The sequence below is a fragment of the Urocampus carinirostris genome, chromosome 12, assembly GCF_059441175.1.
Source record: "Urocampus carinirostris isolate Australia breed hairy pipefish chromosome 12, RoL_Ucar_1.0, whole genome shotgun sequence".
Taxonomy (NCBI): domain Eukaryota; kingdom Metazoa; phylum Chordata; class Actinopteri; order Syngnathiformes; family Syngnathidae; genus Urocampus; species Urocampus carinirostris.
Window position 1 is genome coordinate 34,428,483 of NC_142360.1, and position 17,307 is coordinate 34,445,789.

Below are 17,307 nucleotides of genomic sequence, written 5' to 3' on the forward strand. Positions count from 1 at the left end.
GCGTCCCGGTCTCCTCCCCCGTACCTCCCCATCCCACCCTGTGTTCTCAGACATCTGGACCTGGTGTAGCTCTGGAGACGGACGTTGGTGCTATGGGAGCTGCCGCGTCTGGACGGGAATATTCTCGAGAGTTTTTCTGACGAGACTTGCACTTCTGCTGCTGGTCAGTGGCTCGTCTTTTTTCGGCTGTCCTGCATGTGTCCTGCATGTTTCTTATTTGCGAGACTGGCTGTGTCCAATGAACCGAGTCCACAACTACGAGACTGCACGTCAAATGGTTCAGTCAAGCATATTGTCAGGTTTGGCCTGGAAGGCGACCCTCTGTCCCTGCTTCCCTAGACATGGAGTATGCAAAGGAATCTTGGATCAATGACTGTAGTGGCTTTACTGTTATCGCTGCATGTTACATACCCTAAACAGTAACCTGGAAATTCTATCCCTTAGCATTAAGTATGACCTAACCCTAAAACTAAACCTAACCTAACCTAGACATAACCCAAATCCTTAAACATGTTAACGCAGGTCAACAGTTAGCCAAACGAGGTTTTCGAAAGCCAGAGAGCTGAGCAACTAGTGACTCCAAACACCTGTAAATAGCACCAGAATAATAAGCAGACATGCTAATGACAGCTGCTACAAAGGAATTATTGTCATCTTTTCAAATGCTAGTTGTCTCAAGGGGTGATTTTAGGTTCAGAGCCTTGGGGGCGCTGAGCAACCTGTGGGTATGAAAGCCTGAACCAGCCGAACCCCGACTGGTTAACCTTATTTGAGGGATCGAGCTCAAAGTAAACCCCAAATTTCCCATTTTATTTCTAAGGAATATGGGTGATTTTCGACAACAATTTCAGGCCAGGTTCGGACCAAAGCTCTTACCTCTAACCCTGAGTGTCTGGTTGTTTTTTTATTTCACTTAAAGTGATTTACGATTATTCAAACTCTTCAGGAGTGTCACTTTCCATTATTGACCATCACATTAAACTTTGTAGTTAGACTACGCCATGTCAGGTTTTTCGTCATTTATTAGTTGTGATTGCGCCAGCAAGGCACGACTACATTGCCAAGTGCTGTAACGACTTCATATTGAGTGGAGTCCCCCCCACAGAACCAAGTAAAAAATGACAGAAACATCTCTCTGAGTTAAAAACCTAATGCCAACTCATAATGCTAACAATTAAGCGCAACCGGTTCTCTACCAACATCTGCCAGATCAATCACAACTCTTACAATTGCCGCGGGAATTGTCTAGTTTCTAATAGAGTACACACACTCACACACACATACAGAAGAAAAAGCATCAAACTTATTAGTCAATGATGCATTCTATTCAACGCTTTATAATTCCACCCTACACTTTATGGAATAAGCTGTTTCGCCTGACCTTGAGGCTTGCAAACCTGTCAATAACTTTATGGTGTTGCACTTGGTCAAGCACAAATTTTTCAATTGCCGTCACAGCCGTGTGCAAGAGTTTGTTTTGACCAGTGGTCCTTCTAAGCCAAGTATGGAGCTGGACAAATCTGAATAACTGCCTTTGGAGTTGGAAACATTGCCATATCCAGGTGATTGTATACTGATAGTGTGTCTTCAATGGCACCAGACGCCCTCTTGCTCTTCAGACCACTTCTGCTGACTCAAATTCAATACCATGATGTCCAGACAGTGTTAGCAACTGAGGCACAGACGAAAAATGGCAGAAGTAAGATTGCAAACATGAATCCCATTAAGCAAGTCCTGATTCAATAGAACATGTTGTTTTTTTGCAGAAAAAAAAACTGTGAATGGTGCTATGAGGATGACCACAGAAATAGCTTACACACACGCAGCAATTAAGCTAGGCTGATCATTTTTGCATTCAATTCAATGCAGCTAAAATGAGGACTAATATCTGTTAATGTGACAAAGTCATGGTATTGGCTGTTAAAATAGTTGTTTAACATAATAACCCTAATACATGGGATCCTCTACAGACACTGCTGCTATGCCACAAGTGATACTAGCCGAGCAAAAGAGGAGCGGGAAGGAAGGCAAGAACGGTGCTATGAATCAAATTGACTGAACCAATTCAAGGCAGTCAAGTAATTTTGGCGCTGCATTGTTCTCATTTTTTGTTTTACTTGTTTTTATTTTTATCTAGCATTTTTCATCATATTCAAGCCTATCCTGTCCTTTATTAAGGAAAACAGTTTGTGGGGCTCTTGGGTTGAATTTACGTCCATGGTTCTATCGTTAGCACATACTGATGCTAATTCACTGATCACAGTCAGCTACATAGAGTGTTAGGTTGAAAAAGTTAATAACAAACAAACTTACTGTTGTTGCTTTTGAACAAAATGAGAACTCAGGGGTGGCAGTGACAGTAGTTTTACAGCAAGAGGTCAATGCCTGAAACAAAAATGGCTTCCACTACATAGACCGCACAGCAGCTATAAAGATGCTTTCAAAATAAAATATCTTCAAGATGGCCTGACTAAAAAATGCGTAGCGCAAAAGATGACCTTTTTACAAACAATAATGAATCAAAAGTATCAATCATAAAATCGAATAGTTTTTGAACAGTCCTGCTGCAGAGGAAGAGTTAGGTAAGTTTAAGGTCAGAGGGGTAAGGGTTTGTGAAAAAGTGGTCCCAATTTAATGGTTTGTGGTCAAGTATTCAGGACCAAATATTTAGACTCTAAAAAAAATGTTAAAACGTTCTGGGTTTGAAATGAGTCAAGAAAAACTCCCTCAATCAGTTATTCTCTAATGACAAGGCCAAGAATATTTGTTTTCAGATAAAGAAACGATTCCTTGATTTAATGTTTACTGATCCAGTGGTCCATAAAAATCCCCTGGCCTGCCTGCCAGCCTGCAGTCAGTGAGCGAGAACGGGAACAGGGATGGGGATAACTGCATACCGCAGATGATTCACATCAGCACTTAGCCACTGGAGTCTTGTTCAACTTTTATGTCTTCAAATAACAACGGTTTCCAGGAAATTCTGTTTTGATTTAAGATGCGGCGGTTCTTGAGTCACAGGATCCTCGGAGCGAGAATGGCCTCAACCTCATCCAGCTTTCTGCTGACCCTGGCTGGACTGCTGGTCCTTGGCCAGATCCCAGAAGGCACTCAAGGGGAGATGCCCACCGAAAGCCCTGAAACAATTCCCGCCAAGACTGACACCAGTGGCTGCCCAGCGGACTGCAGCTGCACGGCTGAAGGTGCGGTGGACTGCGCTGGAGTGGACCTGACTGAGTTTCCCCCGGGAGTGCCAGCAACAACAAGGCAGCTTGCGTTGCAGGTACGCGCATGCGCTGCAGATATCTGCTCGGTTTAAGATCATGGGATGTTGTATCCACCATTATTTTGGCCTGTGCAGCCTTTTGAAACTCTTTGACAAAGAAAAGTGGGACTTGACCTGACTTGTGGGGGCGGGGCTAGTGACCTTTGTCTGTCCACGGCAGAATAACAAAATCGAGGAGATCCGAGTGGAGGACCTGTCCCACCTGCATCTGCTGGAGACCCTCAACCTGCAGAACAACTTGCTCACCACAGAGGGTCAGGACTTTACTATGAAAGGACGACTTCCTGTTCCTCCCTGCCTCCCAAATGACTTGTGAAGTAACAGGCCTTTTTCTTTCAATACTGCGCCAGTTTTTTGTTTCCTGCTTGCCATTTTGGGTTTTGTCCAGGTCTTTTGAGCTTCCTTATATGTCCTGGAGGAGTACACTTCTGGTCTCTGTCTGCTTTGGAGTTGACAGCCAAACAGTGCTAGGGTGCACGACCATCCCTGACTAAAAGCCAATTACACTGGCCTTCAGCTCACCACAACCCGAACAAGCAATACTGTGATGCAAACCAATGAAGTTAAAAAGTTGAAGGCAATGTCTCAATGTTCTCTATCCAGGCCTGGAAGAGGAGGGTTTAGAGATGTTGGAGGAATTGGCTTACCTGTACCTGGCCAACAACCAGGTAGTCACAGTTTCTTTCAATTGATGCGCCTCTGACTTTCTGTTTTGGAGTTCTGGCTTGTACCTCATTTTTTTTTCCAGGTGTGGTTCCTTTTTTGTTGAAAACCTTCTATTTAGGTGTCCTCTTGTCCTTCCAGCTTACCTCAGCACCCAAAGCCTTACCGCCTTCGTTAGTCAGCGCCGACTTTGCCGCCAATCAGCTCACAAAAGTCTTCCCGTACACATTTGGTTACAAACCAAACCTGAAGTACGACTACACTCGTGTGTTTTTTTCCATTTCAGTCCAATTGTTTTCCTGACATCTATCAAATGTTTTTAGGTCCGTCTATCTCCATAACAACAAGTTGACGGACAACGGACTCCCTGACAATATGTTCAATGCTTCCAACAACATTGAGATCCTCACCCTGTCCAGTAACCTCCTGCAGATCGTACCTAAAAACCTGCCTGCCAGCCTGCATCGTCTTCACCTAAAGGTCGGAAACTAACGGATGCTTTTTGTCCCGACCATAGATTGATGTCGCTGCATCTGTCAACAGAGCAACAAACTGGAGAAAATCCCCGCCGGAGCATTGGACAGCTTGGAGAACTTGCGAGAACTTCACCTGCAAAACAACTTCCTGACCAACGAGGGCATAGACAACGAGACCTTCAGGTAGGTGGAGCTCGCAGCACCAGTGTCCACAGATGCTGTCTGATTTCTTGATCTCTCCCAGCCAACTGAACAGCCTGGAGTGCCTGGACTTGTCCAATAACAATCTGACGGTGGTGCCCAAAGGTCTTCCTCGCAACCTGGTGTTGCTGCACCTAGAAAAGAACTCCATCCGCAGCATCCCTGCTGATGCCCTCAACTCAGTGCGCAACCTCGAGTACCTTCTCCTGCACAACAACAAGCTGCGCTCACGCTTCATCCATCCTGCCGCCTTCCAGGTAACCTTCAAATGGCCACTCGGTCCCAGAATCACAATTACCAACCGGTTTATGGCAGACTTGAGACTTGCGTTGGCACCAACTCTTGACTGGTCGCTCTGCCTTCCTCAAGGGCTTGAAGAAACTGCACACGCTCCACATGTACAACAACCACTTAGAGCGCATTCCCAGGGGCCTCCCCCGGCGGGCCAAAACCCTGATGTTGCTCCACAACGCCATCACAGAGATCGGCCGCAATGATCTGTCGCTGGTCTACACGCTGACTGAGCTCAACCTAAACTACAACCAGCTGAGCAATGCCAAACTTCACCGCGACGCCTTCCGCAAGCTTCGCTTCCTGGAGACGCTGCACCTGTCAGGGAACGCCCTGCATGCGCTGCCCGTGGGCCTGCCTCGCAGCCTGAAGGTGCTTGAGGTGAAGAACAACCAGCTGGCTTCTGTACCAGATGGCGCCCTGACTGGCATGGACAAGCTGGAAAAGCTCATCCTCAGCCATAACCAGCTCCGGCTAAACTCTGTCTACCAAGGGGCTTGGATGGAGCTCAGTGTGCTCACGGTAAGTGTCCATGAGAGGCGGCAGGAGACTAGGACTAGAAACGGGGGTAATTGTTGGTCCTAAGACAGGTCAGGCGCCATTCAACCTGAAACGCTTCATTTTTTCTGCTAACCATCTTCGAACAAACCAAAAAAAACGGTTTTATCCGTCTTGCAGACATTGGACCTGTCCAGCAACCTGCTGTCCCACGTCCCATCCGACTTGCCGGAGTCCTTGGAGTACCTGTACCTCGAGAGGAACCGCATCACCAGCATTCCTATCTCCGCCTTTGAGGGCACCCCCAACATCAGAGGAATATTCCTGCGGTAAGGCCGCGCCCACCTCAGGTGGCTTAGCACGGAGATTAGCAGAAACTATTTGCGACTGGGTTTTCCAGGGGGCGCAGAGATGTCTGGCTAATGGGAAAGAGGAACATGGGCAACCATCTAGGATGGGGAGTGTGGGGGTCCAGAACATCATTTTAAAGCTCTCACACGATGACTTGGGAGCTAACATCTCATCTAACATCATCGTTAGCATTTACCCGGTGGAAAAGAAACAAATGTATTGGGACAGCTCGTGCAAGCAGAAGCTAAAGAACTGCATTGATGAAGAGGGCTGCGTCGCAACACTTTTTGTCTGAGGTCAAATCCATTTTTGAACTTCTAACGTGTCTCCAGGTACAACCGCATACCGGCGTCGGCGCTGGATGAGAGCTCGCTGGCCCACCTGAGCCAGCTGCAGGTGCTGGACATCGGCGGCACCGGCGTGGGAGCAAGCACGGGCGAAGACGAAGAGAATGACGAAGAATAACGTGCGAGGACGTTCCATTCCTGGCCTGGTTGTGGAAGGTGGATATTTGCAAAAAAACTATTGCCACATTTTTTGTATATATATTTTTTTTTTTTACAAGCAACCAATCAGAAGATCAAAAAAAGTTGTAGTGAATAAGAGGCGTATAATATTCACTCAAAAAACAGCAGAAAATATTTAAAGACCATTTTTATTTTTTTTAAACAAGAAATATGGATGACGGCTTGTCAAAATGTGAAAAACTGACCAATGGGCAAACAGAAATATGAATATCTTAATCAATGACTGCACACGTTATACAAACAATGCTTGAAGGGGTGTGTTCTACCTTCAGCAGTGTGAATGTGAGCAATGGTCCACAGCAGTACTTTTTTTTTGTTGAAAACACTGATAGCTTAACAAAGTGTACAAGAATAAAAATATTAAACGCACGATACATATGCTTACTTTTCACTAAGCGTAAATGAACATTTCTGCTGATGGGATAATACATTACTTCAAAAATGTTTTTTGCAATGAAATTTTGGATCATATGCAGATGACAGCGATATCATAAAAATTAGCATCAGCTCTCTCTCTCTCTCTCTCTCTCTCTCTCTCTCTCTCTCTCTCTCTCTCTCTCAATTTGCAAAGAACCAGCAGTAGTGTGTTTATTTTCAGACCCTTACTGAGGGCTACCTGATGCCTGCGGGCCCCACCTTGGGGATCCCTGAAAAATGGATTGAACTCAACGGACAAAGCAACGTTTTGGTTGCCATGGATGCATGGCAGGAGTTCATCAATCTCCAGAAATCTTAAGGCAGAATAAACCCGTGATTTTGCTGCTCATAGACCCCAAAACTGGTCCGGTTCCAGTTCTAGTCCCAGTCTAAAGTTCTGCTTGACCTCAGTGGAAACCACAAGAGAGACGTGGACAGCGCACGTCACACGTTGGTCTCTAGGCCATTGGCATCCACCACCCGCCGGTCCTTCTTCTTCTTAGGTTGGCGCGAGGGCATGCGGGGCTTCCGTCGGTCGGGTTCTGGTCGCAAGCCTTCCTCCAGTTGCACCAAACGAGCCACGTCGGGCGGTAGCAGTCGGCAGTTGCCGTTACTGCTCGAGCAGTTTAGGAGTGTCGGTGCCGTGACGCTGATGCCCGGCTGGCTTTCGCAGAGGAGCGGCACCTGCCCAGACCAGAATGACCACAACGAAATAATCAAAACAAACTAGCATTAAAGGGAATCCTTAAACATGCAAAATGTGAGGAAATAAAAATGTTTTTGCATAATTCTATTTACAGTGGGACCTCAGTTATCGCGGTTAATGGGGACCAAAACCACCCGCGATAAGTGAAAATCCGTGAAGTAGCGACGACCCTTCAAAAAGAAAAAAATCTCATCTCATTATCTGCACCGCTTATCCTTTTTAGGGTTGCGTGGGGACTGGAGCCCATCCCAGCCATCTCCGGGCAGTGGGCAGGGGACACCCTGAACTGGTTGCCAGCCAATCGCAGCTGCAAATCACATTAGTTCTCGCAGCTAGCTGCGTTCTTCATCGACGCACGAGCCGAGTGATCCATCGCTAAGAGTCGTACAGCTGGGCGATTTTACGTCCGCCCGGGACGATCGGAGACAAATTCATGACAGGGTTTTTACTTGCGCCGCACTGCGGGTGCCGCTCGGTTGCTCCCACGAGCGAGCCCCTAACCCGCGGCGCGGGTACTTTTGGGCGCGATACGCACGACACCGACACAGTTACGGGGGTCCCGCGCACGTCCGCCGCCTTTCGTCCGCCGCGCGTCGACGCCGGCTGTCGTCGCCGGCTGTCGTCGCCGGCTGTCGTCGCGCCGCGCTACTGGGGTCGTCGAACGAGCGGGCTCCCCCCAGTTACGGGGTAACCCGATCACGCCCGCCGCCTTTTCTCGCGTCGCGCCGTGTGACGCCGCGTCCGCCGAACTCGCTCCGTTGCGCGGCCCGGGAGTGACCCCCGCCGCCCCCCCCATCTCCCAAACCACATTACAGACCGCGAAGCTCTGAAGCCGCGAACGTCGAACCGCGAAGTAGCGAGGTCCCACTGTAATAGGTATATTCCATTCACTCTCCGAATTAATGCATTTTGAAAAGATGTCTTGTCTTTGTCATCCTGACCTATGACGACAGGCACTCTAGCAAGCCTGCCGCGATGCTGTTCTATGTGTTAGTCCAGGGGTGGCGAACACGCGGCTCTAGAGCCGCATGCGGCTCTTCACCAATAAGAATGCGGCTCTTTGCCTCATCATATTTTCTATATACTGTGGCTCTTTGCCTTGTTTCATGTTTAGTTTTTTTTCCTCTCTTAAAACACACTTAAATCCATCAGAGTTAATAACAAATAATAAATAATATTTTGAAATTAATTTGGCAGATTTGTTTTTTTTATGCTGCTCCGGACACTACTGACTGCCAATCATCTGTGTAGGTTACGTCTAATGCGGGTCATTCAGTAATTTTGGCTCTTTGTGTCAAACTTGTTCGCCACCCTTGTGTTAGTCAGATTCAGAATAGTTATTGTAATAGTGGGACTGATAAGCATAACAATTGTGCACAAAATGAAAAAAACATGAAACTTTCATGGTTGGTTCTTGAAAGCATAAGCTTTATTTGAGATGTCTACTAGTTCGACCTCTTGGGTCAGATAGAGGTAACGACCTCCAGAATATGACATTAAATTAGAAAAGTCAAGTCATGTTTATTTGTATAGCCCTTCATCACAAGGAGTCTCGAAGGGCTGCACAGACCACAGATTATTATTATTACTATTATGACACTATCCCTCATGTTGGTTTTAGATCAGGGGATGGTGTCATAATAGTCTGTGGTTTGCAATAATCTGTGGTCTGTTCAGCCCTTTGAGACTCTTTGTGATGAAGGGCTATACAAATAAACATGACTTGACCTGACTCGACTATCCCCCAAAACCTACATAAGGGCAAGTAAAAACTCAAAAACCTCAACATGAAGAAAATGAAGAACTTTGAGAAGGGACATGAGGTAATCCCTCTTCCAGGATGACTAGGCTGCAACGGATGTTGCAATAACAAATAATCCACGAATATTGTCAACATGAAATATAGGTCATTCATAAGCTATAGTACAGTAAGTGTGTTTTAAGCGTAGATTTGAACAGTTCCACTGAGGTTGCAGGTCAAATCTCAGGGGGCAGAGCATTCCACAGCACTGGGGTCCGAATGGAAAACGCTCTTCAACCTGTAGATCATTTCTCGGCTCTTTGGATCACTAGTAGACCATAATTTTCAGAGCGAAGGCTCCGGACAGGAACATAGGGGGAAATTTGAAAGATATGAGGGAGCAAGTCCATGGATGATTTGGTATAATACCAACAGAACCTTAAAATCACATCTTAAGCTAACAGGGAGTCAATGCAGGTTACCCAAAATCAGGGTAATGTGATCAAACTTTGTCTTAGTTAAGGGCCTCGCTGCAGCATTTTGTACCAGCTGCAGGCTCTTAATTTTGGACTTTGGGAGACCGGAGAGTAGTACATTACAGTAATTGAGATGGAAGGTAAGAAGCGCATTAATTATAATCCCTCCATCAGACTGGGACTGGGATTTTTTTCAATGTTGCAAAGATGGAAAATAACTGTTTTAGTAATATTCTTAACGTATTTTGGAAGCACCGATTGGGGTCAAATGTGACACCTAGCTTTTTGACTGAGTCACTCTGGGTGATATTACATTTGTCAATATTCGGGGCGTCATAGCTAGAGATGGACCAATAATTAACATTTCGTTCTTTTCAGGGTTGACATGCAAAAAGTTAAATGGCATCCATCTTTTTATCTCAGTGAGGCAGACCTCCAAATTTCCACAGTTTAGCGGGATGGATTCCTCCATCGGAAGATATAGTTGAGTGTCATCTTCGTAGCAATAGAAACTGATATTTTACTTGCGAATTATATCACTTAACGGAAGCGTGGACATGCTGATAAAGAAGGGGGCCAAGAACTGAACCCTGCGGAAAACCACAGGTAATACTAAAGGGCTCAGATGTCATTTCACCATATTTAACACAATGCGTCCTGTCCGAGAGGCAGGATCTGAATAGACAGATAGATAGATAGATAGATACTTTATTCATCCCCGCAGGGAAATTCACATTTCCAGCAGCATCCCTTCGAGAACAATACAATAATAAAGCAAAAGGAATACAATATACAAATACCCAATGTGACGTGCTAATACCCACTGTAGCGTGTTGTATAGAGTATTTAAATAGTGCTACATAAAAGTACGATAATATGCAATGTAGGGGGTGTGGTTTAATGTGGGCCTTTACTCCGCCGGGTGGAGTTAAAGAGCCTCATGAGATGAGGAAGAAAAGATCTCTTCTGTCTGTCCGTGGTACAAGACAGTGACAGCAGTCCGTCGCTGAAGCTGCTCTTCTGTCTAGATATAATGCTGTGTAGTGGATGTGATGATCTGTCCATGATTGACCGCAGCTTTTTCAGTGCCCGTCTCTCGGCTACTGTTGTCAGGCTGTCGAGTCCTGTGCCCACAACAGAGCTCGCTTTCCTCGCCAGTTTATTGAGAGGAGAGGCATCCTTCTTCATGACGCTGCCTCCCCAACACGCTGCCGCATAGAAGAGGGCGCTTGCCACGACTGTCTCGTAGAATATTTTCAGGAGCTTTTTGCAGATGTTGAAGGAGGCCAGCCTTCTGAGGAAGTAAAGTCGGTTTTGACCTTTCCTACATAGAGCTTCTGTGTTGGCAGTCCAGTCCAGTTTGTTGTCCAGCTGCACACCCAGGTATTTGTAGGTCTGGACAAATTCTACACCTTCTCCTTTGATGGTTACAGGAACCGGGTGAGTTTTAGTTCTCCTGAAGTCCACCACCATCTCCCCGGTCTTGGTGGTGTTCAGGTGCAGGTGGTTTGCGTCGCTCCATTGGACAAAGTCTTTAATCAATTTCCTGTACTCCTCCTCCTGCCCACTTCTGATACATCCCACGATCGCACTCTGAACTATAAGATGATGGTTCCTGAGAGACCTATCCATTTTTCCTGCCGATCTAGTAAGATATTATAGTCCACAGTGTCAAAGGCAGCACTAAGGTCCTGCAGCCGCAACAGTGATGAAGCGCCGGAGTCCATTGCCAGTAGAAGATCATTGGTTACCTTAACCAGGGCTGTTTCAGTAGAGTGATTCACCCTGGATCTTGATTGCATCGATTCAAAAAGATTATTCTCAGATATAAAATCATTCATGCCACTTTTTTTTCAAGTACTTTAGAAAGAAACAGTAGGTTTGACACAGGTCTGTAATGACATAAGTTTTCTGGATCAAGGTTGGATCGTTTAAGTGTAGGTTTAATAACAGCTGACCTAAAAGCCGCTGAAACAACACCTGAGGAGAGTGATATGTTTATAATATTCAGAACTGAAGGTACAAGGACCCCAAAGAGATATTTAATCAGCGAACCCAGAACCAGGTCAAACAGGCAAGTAGCCGGTTTGGCCGTATTCACCACCTGTTTAAGATTATCAAGTGACAGATCACTAAATCGGGAAAGAATCACTGGACAGCCAACATGTTGCGCATCTATGACTTTCAGACCTTTGACATGTGATGTATTTACATGGTCTTTAGAAATCTCTTCCCGTATGCGTTAAATCTTCTTGTTAAAGAAGACCATAAAGTCATGGGCTGAATGGGTGGAACTATCTGGAATAATCTGTTGCCCCGTTAGCAATGATACAGTGTCGAAAAGGATTTGGGGGTTATTCTTTTGTACCGCAATTGCCTTTGAAAAATAGGCTGATTTTGCAGAGGTAAGGGCTTAATTGCCATTATAAGGATACAAAGAAAGCAAATGCAGACTCTCAACAAATTTTCAGCAGTTGTTTTTCAACAGAGCGAACAGGGGAATCCGTGTTTTCAAGGTAAAGTATTCCTGCGCAATGTTGATTATCCACTTTGCCACCCAGAAAGATATTCATTTATGGAACGATTTAGATAAGCCATGTCAAACATTCGACCCACAGGCCAGATTAATTCGGCCGACCACACATTTCTGAGTATGTCAAAAAAGAAGCGACTTGCCACGTAATTTCTCTCAAAAAATATGATATTTAAATTAAATTCAAATCTAATTCTCTCTCTCTAGATGCTATAAATTAGTAAAAAAGCTGACGTTCGTCACTGCGAAAACTTCTATTGTGTATTTCATTATTATTCATTTCAAACCAGTCCGACAATTAAGACAAAAAATACCAAATTTAGTTTGTATAGCGTGGTGAGTTGGTGTAGGTTTAAAACTGATTTCACATAACTGTCAATAGACTAGTTAACACATTCAATGTCAAACGTGAAAATCATTTTTGTACAATTGCTTGTGAATGAATTTGTTTCGTTTAGTAACGAAAACTTATTGACCGTGATCATAAAATGTACCGTAGGCTACTAATGTAGGCTGAATGACAAAGCCTAGTACTGAAAAACAAACCTAAAGACAGGTATTTACAGTAAAGTTAATATCATTTAGCTGATCAAGCCTGCCAGAGAACAGAAAGTCTCGATCCGGCCCTAGAGCCAAATTGAATTTGACGTCCCTGATTTGAATGATGACTTTAAAATGATCCTAATAAACACCAATTTGAAAAATCATATCCTACAGTGGAACCTCGGTTCTCGACCATAATCCGTTCCGTTTCTTTGTACGAAAATCGATTTGTACGATCACCGAAGCCGTTTTTTCCCATTAAAAGTAATGTAAAATTGTTTTAATCCGTTTTAACACCCTGAATGTTTATCTTGAATATTTAACGTAAAGCTAACCCAGGTTAATCGTACGTTCGCGTTAGCGTAATCTTCCGTACGAAAGATATACGCTAACATAAACGTGTAAAAATAAAAAAATCAGGTCGTTTACACGCCATTTAGCACCCGGGTCTCCACAAGTGGTGAGCGGTTAAAGGATAAAGAAAAGAATTTGAATAGGATTTCTTACCGGTCGGCAGAAGCCATGCTGTATTCCTGAAAGAAACTCGCACGCCTTCTTCATATTTTGCTATTATTTCTTTCTTAAATGCAATAATCGTACGCACAACTCCTCTTTTTTCACCTGTAGCAACTTTGCTGCTTGCACCAACCTTCTTCCGAGGCATAATTAGGGGTTAAAACACTCCCTTCACCGCTTTTGAAAAACGAAAACAGAAAAAGAGTGCGCGTTGCCGTGACAACAGTTCTTCACGAGGGGTGGGGGCAATCTACACTCGTACGCCGCTCAGCGTCGCCCCTAGCGTACCGGCGTTCGAACTCCGATTTTTTGAACGAAAAGCGAAGCAAGAATTTCTTGAAATTTTTGGTCGAGTATATGGGTATATGTTATAGGAGTCACTAGCGAAAATCTTTTACCACTATGAACGATACTATTAGTTTGAAATGGCATTTCTTTGTTTTGTGTAAGGGGCTTTTTTTTGTTGTTTTAATTTCAAATATGTCCTTCCTGCATGGAAAAAAAGGAAAAGGGATAGGTACTTAAAAGCTTTGGCTTTAGCTTACTCCCTTAGAGCACATGTATATGTACTATTTTATTGTATTGTACTGCTGTTTTTTTCTGCAAATACTTTATTGTTTCCATTTGTTAATTAATGATTGAAGTTGTTTTTTGTGTGCTGTGCGTAAATAAAACGTCACAAACAATGTTCCCTGTAATTTTCGATGGGTCTGAGCGTTCACACAAAGTCGGTGAGGAAGGCTTGAAACAACAATGAGCAACAGCAATCCCAAGTGTGGCAACTAAGTCATTATCAAACATGTCCAAAACTTGACATCAAGTTACATTTTTAATGCAAAACATTTTTTCACTTTTGAATGAATTGACTAATGTATTATTGCAAAGGTTGTACGGCCTACAAACGTCATTTGTTTTTACAACAATTCTTTCACAAGATTTCCATTTCTTTTTTTCCCTAGTATCTTTTGTGGCATAATACTAACATTTTTGGGGGATTATTTAGTCGGTTGCACGATACACAACTGTATTTAACCACATATCTTAGTGGAAGTACAATGCTGGTTGGTATGATTGGAAATTATTTGAATGCAACACAAACTTTTTCTTATTTTTCCCTGTTTTTTTTTCTACTTTTTTAATTCATTTAAAAAAATCTCATTGTAATTATTTTCCCATGCTGTTACTTTTTTCTTTTTGTTCTTTATTTATTTTTTTCCCTTTGTTTCTATCTTTTCTTTTTTCCTGGCTTTTTTCTGAATTTTTTCCTTTTCTTTCTCTTCCTTTTGTTTCTTTTTTTTCTCTCAGCTTTTCACTACTTTTTCATTTTGGTATTCTTTTTTTTTTATTTCCCCTTCCTTTAAGTCATTTTGTGCATAATTTTACATAATATTTGGTCATATAGGGATGAAAGAAGCAAAAACAACCTGAAGAGCCGTTTAGGACCCGAAAGAGCCGGTTCCTTTTAGTGAGCCGAGCCGAAGAAGCCGGTTCTCGAAAAACTCTACTGACTTTACTCAACTTCGTTCTACTTCGACCTTGACTTCAAAATACCGAATTTAGAACACAGTGTCAGGGGAACCCGTGTATTTTTACCTTCATGCACTGTAACTTTGACTTGATTCACTTTTTAATTAGCAATTTCGAGCCCTGATTTTTGTGAGCTGGCTAGATTTTCTTGTGCGCGGAAAAGCTCTGGGTAGTGCGCAATTGCGCACACACGCAGCTTAGAGGGAACATTGTTCACAAACAAGAAGTAGATGAGAAAGTGGCATATGCAGAAGTGCAAAACTGACCCCGTCACCCTCCTTGACGAAGTCCTTCCTGCAAATGTGTGCCATGATGCCTGTGGCCAGGGCGTCCCCCATCACGTTGACCATGGTGCGGAATCGGTCGCTGGCAAAAGGGGAAGCGGGTGTCACCAGGGAGGCCAGCAGGGGATCTTTGGGGTGACGGACACTTACAGCGCCCAATCCACGGCAATGATTAGGCTGATGTCGTCCGTAGGCAGGCCCACCGAGGTCAGCACGATCACCATGGTGACCAGGCCCGCTTGGGGGATGCCCGCTGCGCCGATGCTGGCCGCTGTTGCCGTGATACTGGGGAAGACGGACGAACAAACGGTCAGCAGGTGGCACGAGCCTGAAGTTTGCACACTTCAGCATCAGACTCTCTACCTCTCCTTCTCCCCCTTCTCTTTTCTCCTCTCTAGCTTCCCTTTCTTTTTCTAAATCACTTCCTTCCCTTCTACATACAGAGACACCTCGCTACTTCGCACTTTGGTTATTGCCGGTTCACTGCTTTATTGATTTTCATCGTGCATTTGGTTCTGCATGCTGATTGGCTAAAAAGAGGAAGATGCTTTCTATCGCCAACCAAGTAGGACCTCTCCACCGCTAAACCTGCTCACAAGCCACATATTTGTCTTTGGTGCTCTTTAGTGGCTCCCTGGCGCTTCTTTAAAAAAGTTAATCAACGAAAAGATAAATGGTTTCTGTAGGACAGAACCGTAAGGTAAATGCAGTTTTCCACAATGTCCACATGATGGGGGAAGGAATCATGTAACGTGGGGTGTATTTGGTCCTTAACTAGTAAAGTTGTGCAATTAAATAGCAAAATTATTTTTAAAATAATAATTGGACAGTACAGAAGTTATTTGGACTGAAAAAACTTTATAACGTACAGTGTTTTTATTTGTTAAATTAATACTTGAGCCTGTCAATTGGGATTTTTCTTTAGTAGTATAATAAGTAAATACATGAATTTAAAAAAATATATACAGTGCAAATTTTCATGTTTCGTCAGGGGGTTCTGCCCCAAATAACCGCAACAACTGAGGTAATGATATCTTAAAAACACTTAAAACCCCTATGATGAAGCCTAAGAACTAGTTTGTAACCCTACCTGGAAAACCTAGGAACACTTTAAACGCCCTACTTAAGCTTAAAAACTAGTTTGAAACACTATCTGGAAACCCTAGAATTGCTTTAAATCCTTCATTAAGCCTGGACAATGGTTTGAAACCCTAGAAAAGGCTCTAACCGTAACACTAACCCTAACTCTAACCCAAACCCTAACCCTTAATTAGGCTGAAAAATTAGTTTGAAGCATTAGCTGGAATCCCTAGAAACACTTTTAAACCCTATCACTTAGCCCTATGAAAAATTTAAATCCCTATCTGTAAACCCTCGAAACAATTTAAAACCCCCAATTAAGTCTAAGTAATAGTTTGAAACTCTATCTAGAAACCCTAGAAACTTTTAAACTCTATTAGGAAGCTTGAAGACTAATTTAAAACCCTATTTGGAAACCCTAAATTGGTTTTAAAACCCTTCATTAAACCTAAAAACTAGTTTAAAACCCTACATGGAAACCCTAGAAACGCTTAAAAACCCAATACTAAGCCTAAAAACTAGTTTAAAAACTAGTTTAAAACCTTAGCTGGAGACCCTAGAAACACTTTAAAATCTTATAATAAAGCCTAAAAACTAATTCAAAACCCTTTCTGGAAATCCGAGAAATGCTTTAAAACCTTCATTAAGCCTAAAAACTAGTTTGAAACCTTAGCTGGAAATCCTAAAAATACCTAGAACCCCGATCATGAAGCCTCAGAACTAGCTTGAAACCTTATCTGGAAACCCTAGGGACACTTTTAACGCCCTATTTAAGCTTAAAAACTAGTTAAAAACTATATCTGGAAACCCTATGAACGCTTTAATCGCACTAGTTTGAAACACTATCTGGAAACCCTAGAGTTGATTTAATATAATAATAATAATAATAATAATTTCCTTGTTTTGTCATTCTGTGTAACAATGTACACAGAACGAAATGTCGATTGCACCTGACCCGTTGTAGCGAGCCGATGCAGCCGCAGCCAACAGAGGGCGCCGCCGACCACTTTTTAAGTCTTAGGAATGACTCGGCCGGGGCGCGAACCACCGACCTCCCAGTCTCAAAGCGGGCGCCTTACCATCTAGGCTACTGAAACCCTTCATTAAGCCTGAACAATGGTTTGAAACCCTACAAAAGGCTCTAACCCTAACCCTAACCGGAACCCTAACTTTAACCATAACCATAACCTAACC

General features: G+C 43.7%; 2 protein-coding genes and 1 pseudogene across 4 annotated transcripts in view; 1 reads left to right on the forward strand and 2 right to left on the reverse strand.

Annotated features, from left to right (window-relative positions):
* On the forward strand, positions 1-6,659 carry podn (podocan). 2 transcript variants are annotated; one of them, XM_088350041.1, is made up of 11 exons: positions 1-163; positions 3,019-3,280; positions 3,444-3,537; positions 3,887-3,951; positions 4,088-4,197; positions 4,270-4,426; positions 4,490-4,605; positions 4,667-4,880; positions 4,993-5,436; positions 5,593-5,741; positions 6,096-6,659. In XM_088350041.1, the coding sequence occupies exons 2-11, from the start codon at positions 3,035-3,037 to the stop codon at positions 6,226-6,228; spliced, it is 1,728 nt and encodes a 575-aa protein (XP_088206167.1). In that variant the 5' UTR covers positions 1-163; positions 3,019-3,034; the 3' UTR covers positions 6,229-6,659. The 2 variants fall into 2 exon arrangements, with proteins under 2 accessions (XP_088206167.1, XP_088206166.1); XM_088350040.1 differs by having other exon boundaries at positions 23-163; positions 2,996-3,280.
* Positions 6,403-17,307, reverse strand: part of LOC148355687 (excitatory amino acid transporter 5-like) — a 24,057-nt gene continuing 13,152 nt past the window's right edge. For both annotated transcript variants that reach the window (XM_088350042.1, XM_088350043.1), the window contains 3 exons: positions 15,184-15,318; positions 15,016-15,115; positions 6,403-7,391 (listed from right to left, as the gene is read on the reverse strand). In XM_088350042.1, the coding sequence (XP_088206168.1) occupies positions 7,152-7,391; positions 15,016-15,115; positions 15,184-15,318 (475 nt within the window). In that variant the 3' untranslated portion in view covers positions 6,403-7,151. The remainder of the gene's footprint in view (positions 7,392-15,015; positions 15,116-15,183; positions 15,319-17,307) is intronic.
* LOC148355688 (5.8S ribosomal RNA) lies at positions 7,652-7,797 on the reverse strand (annotated as a pseudogene).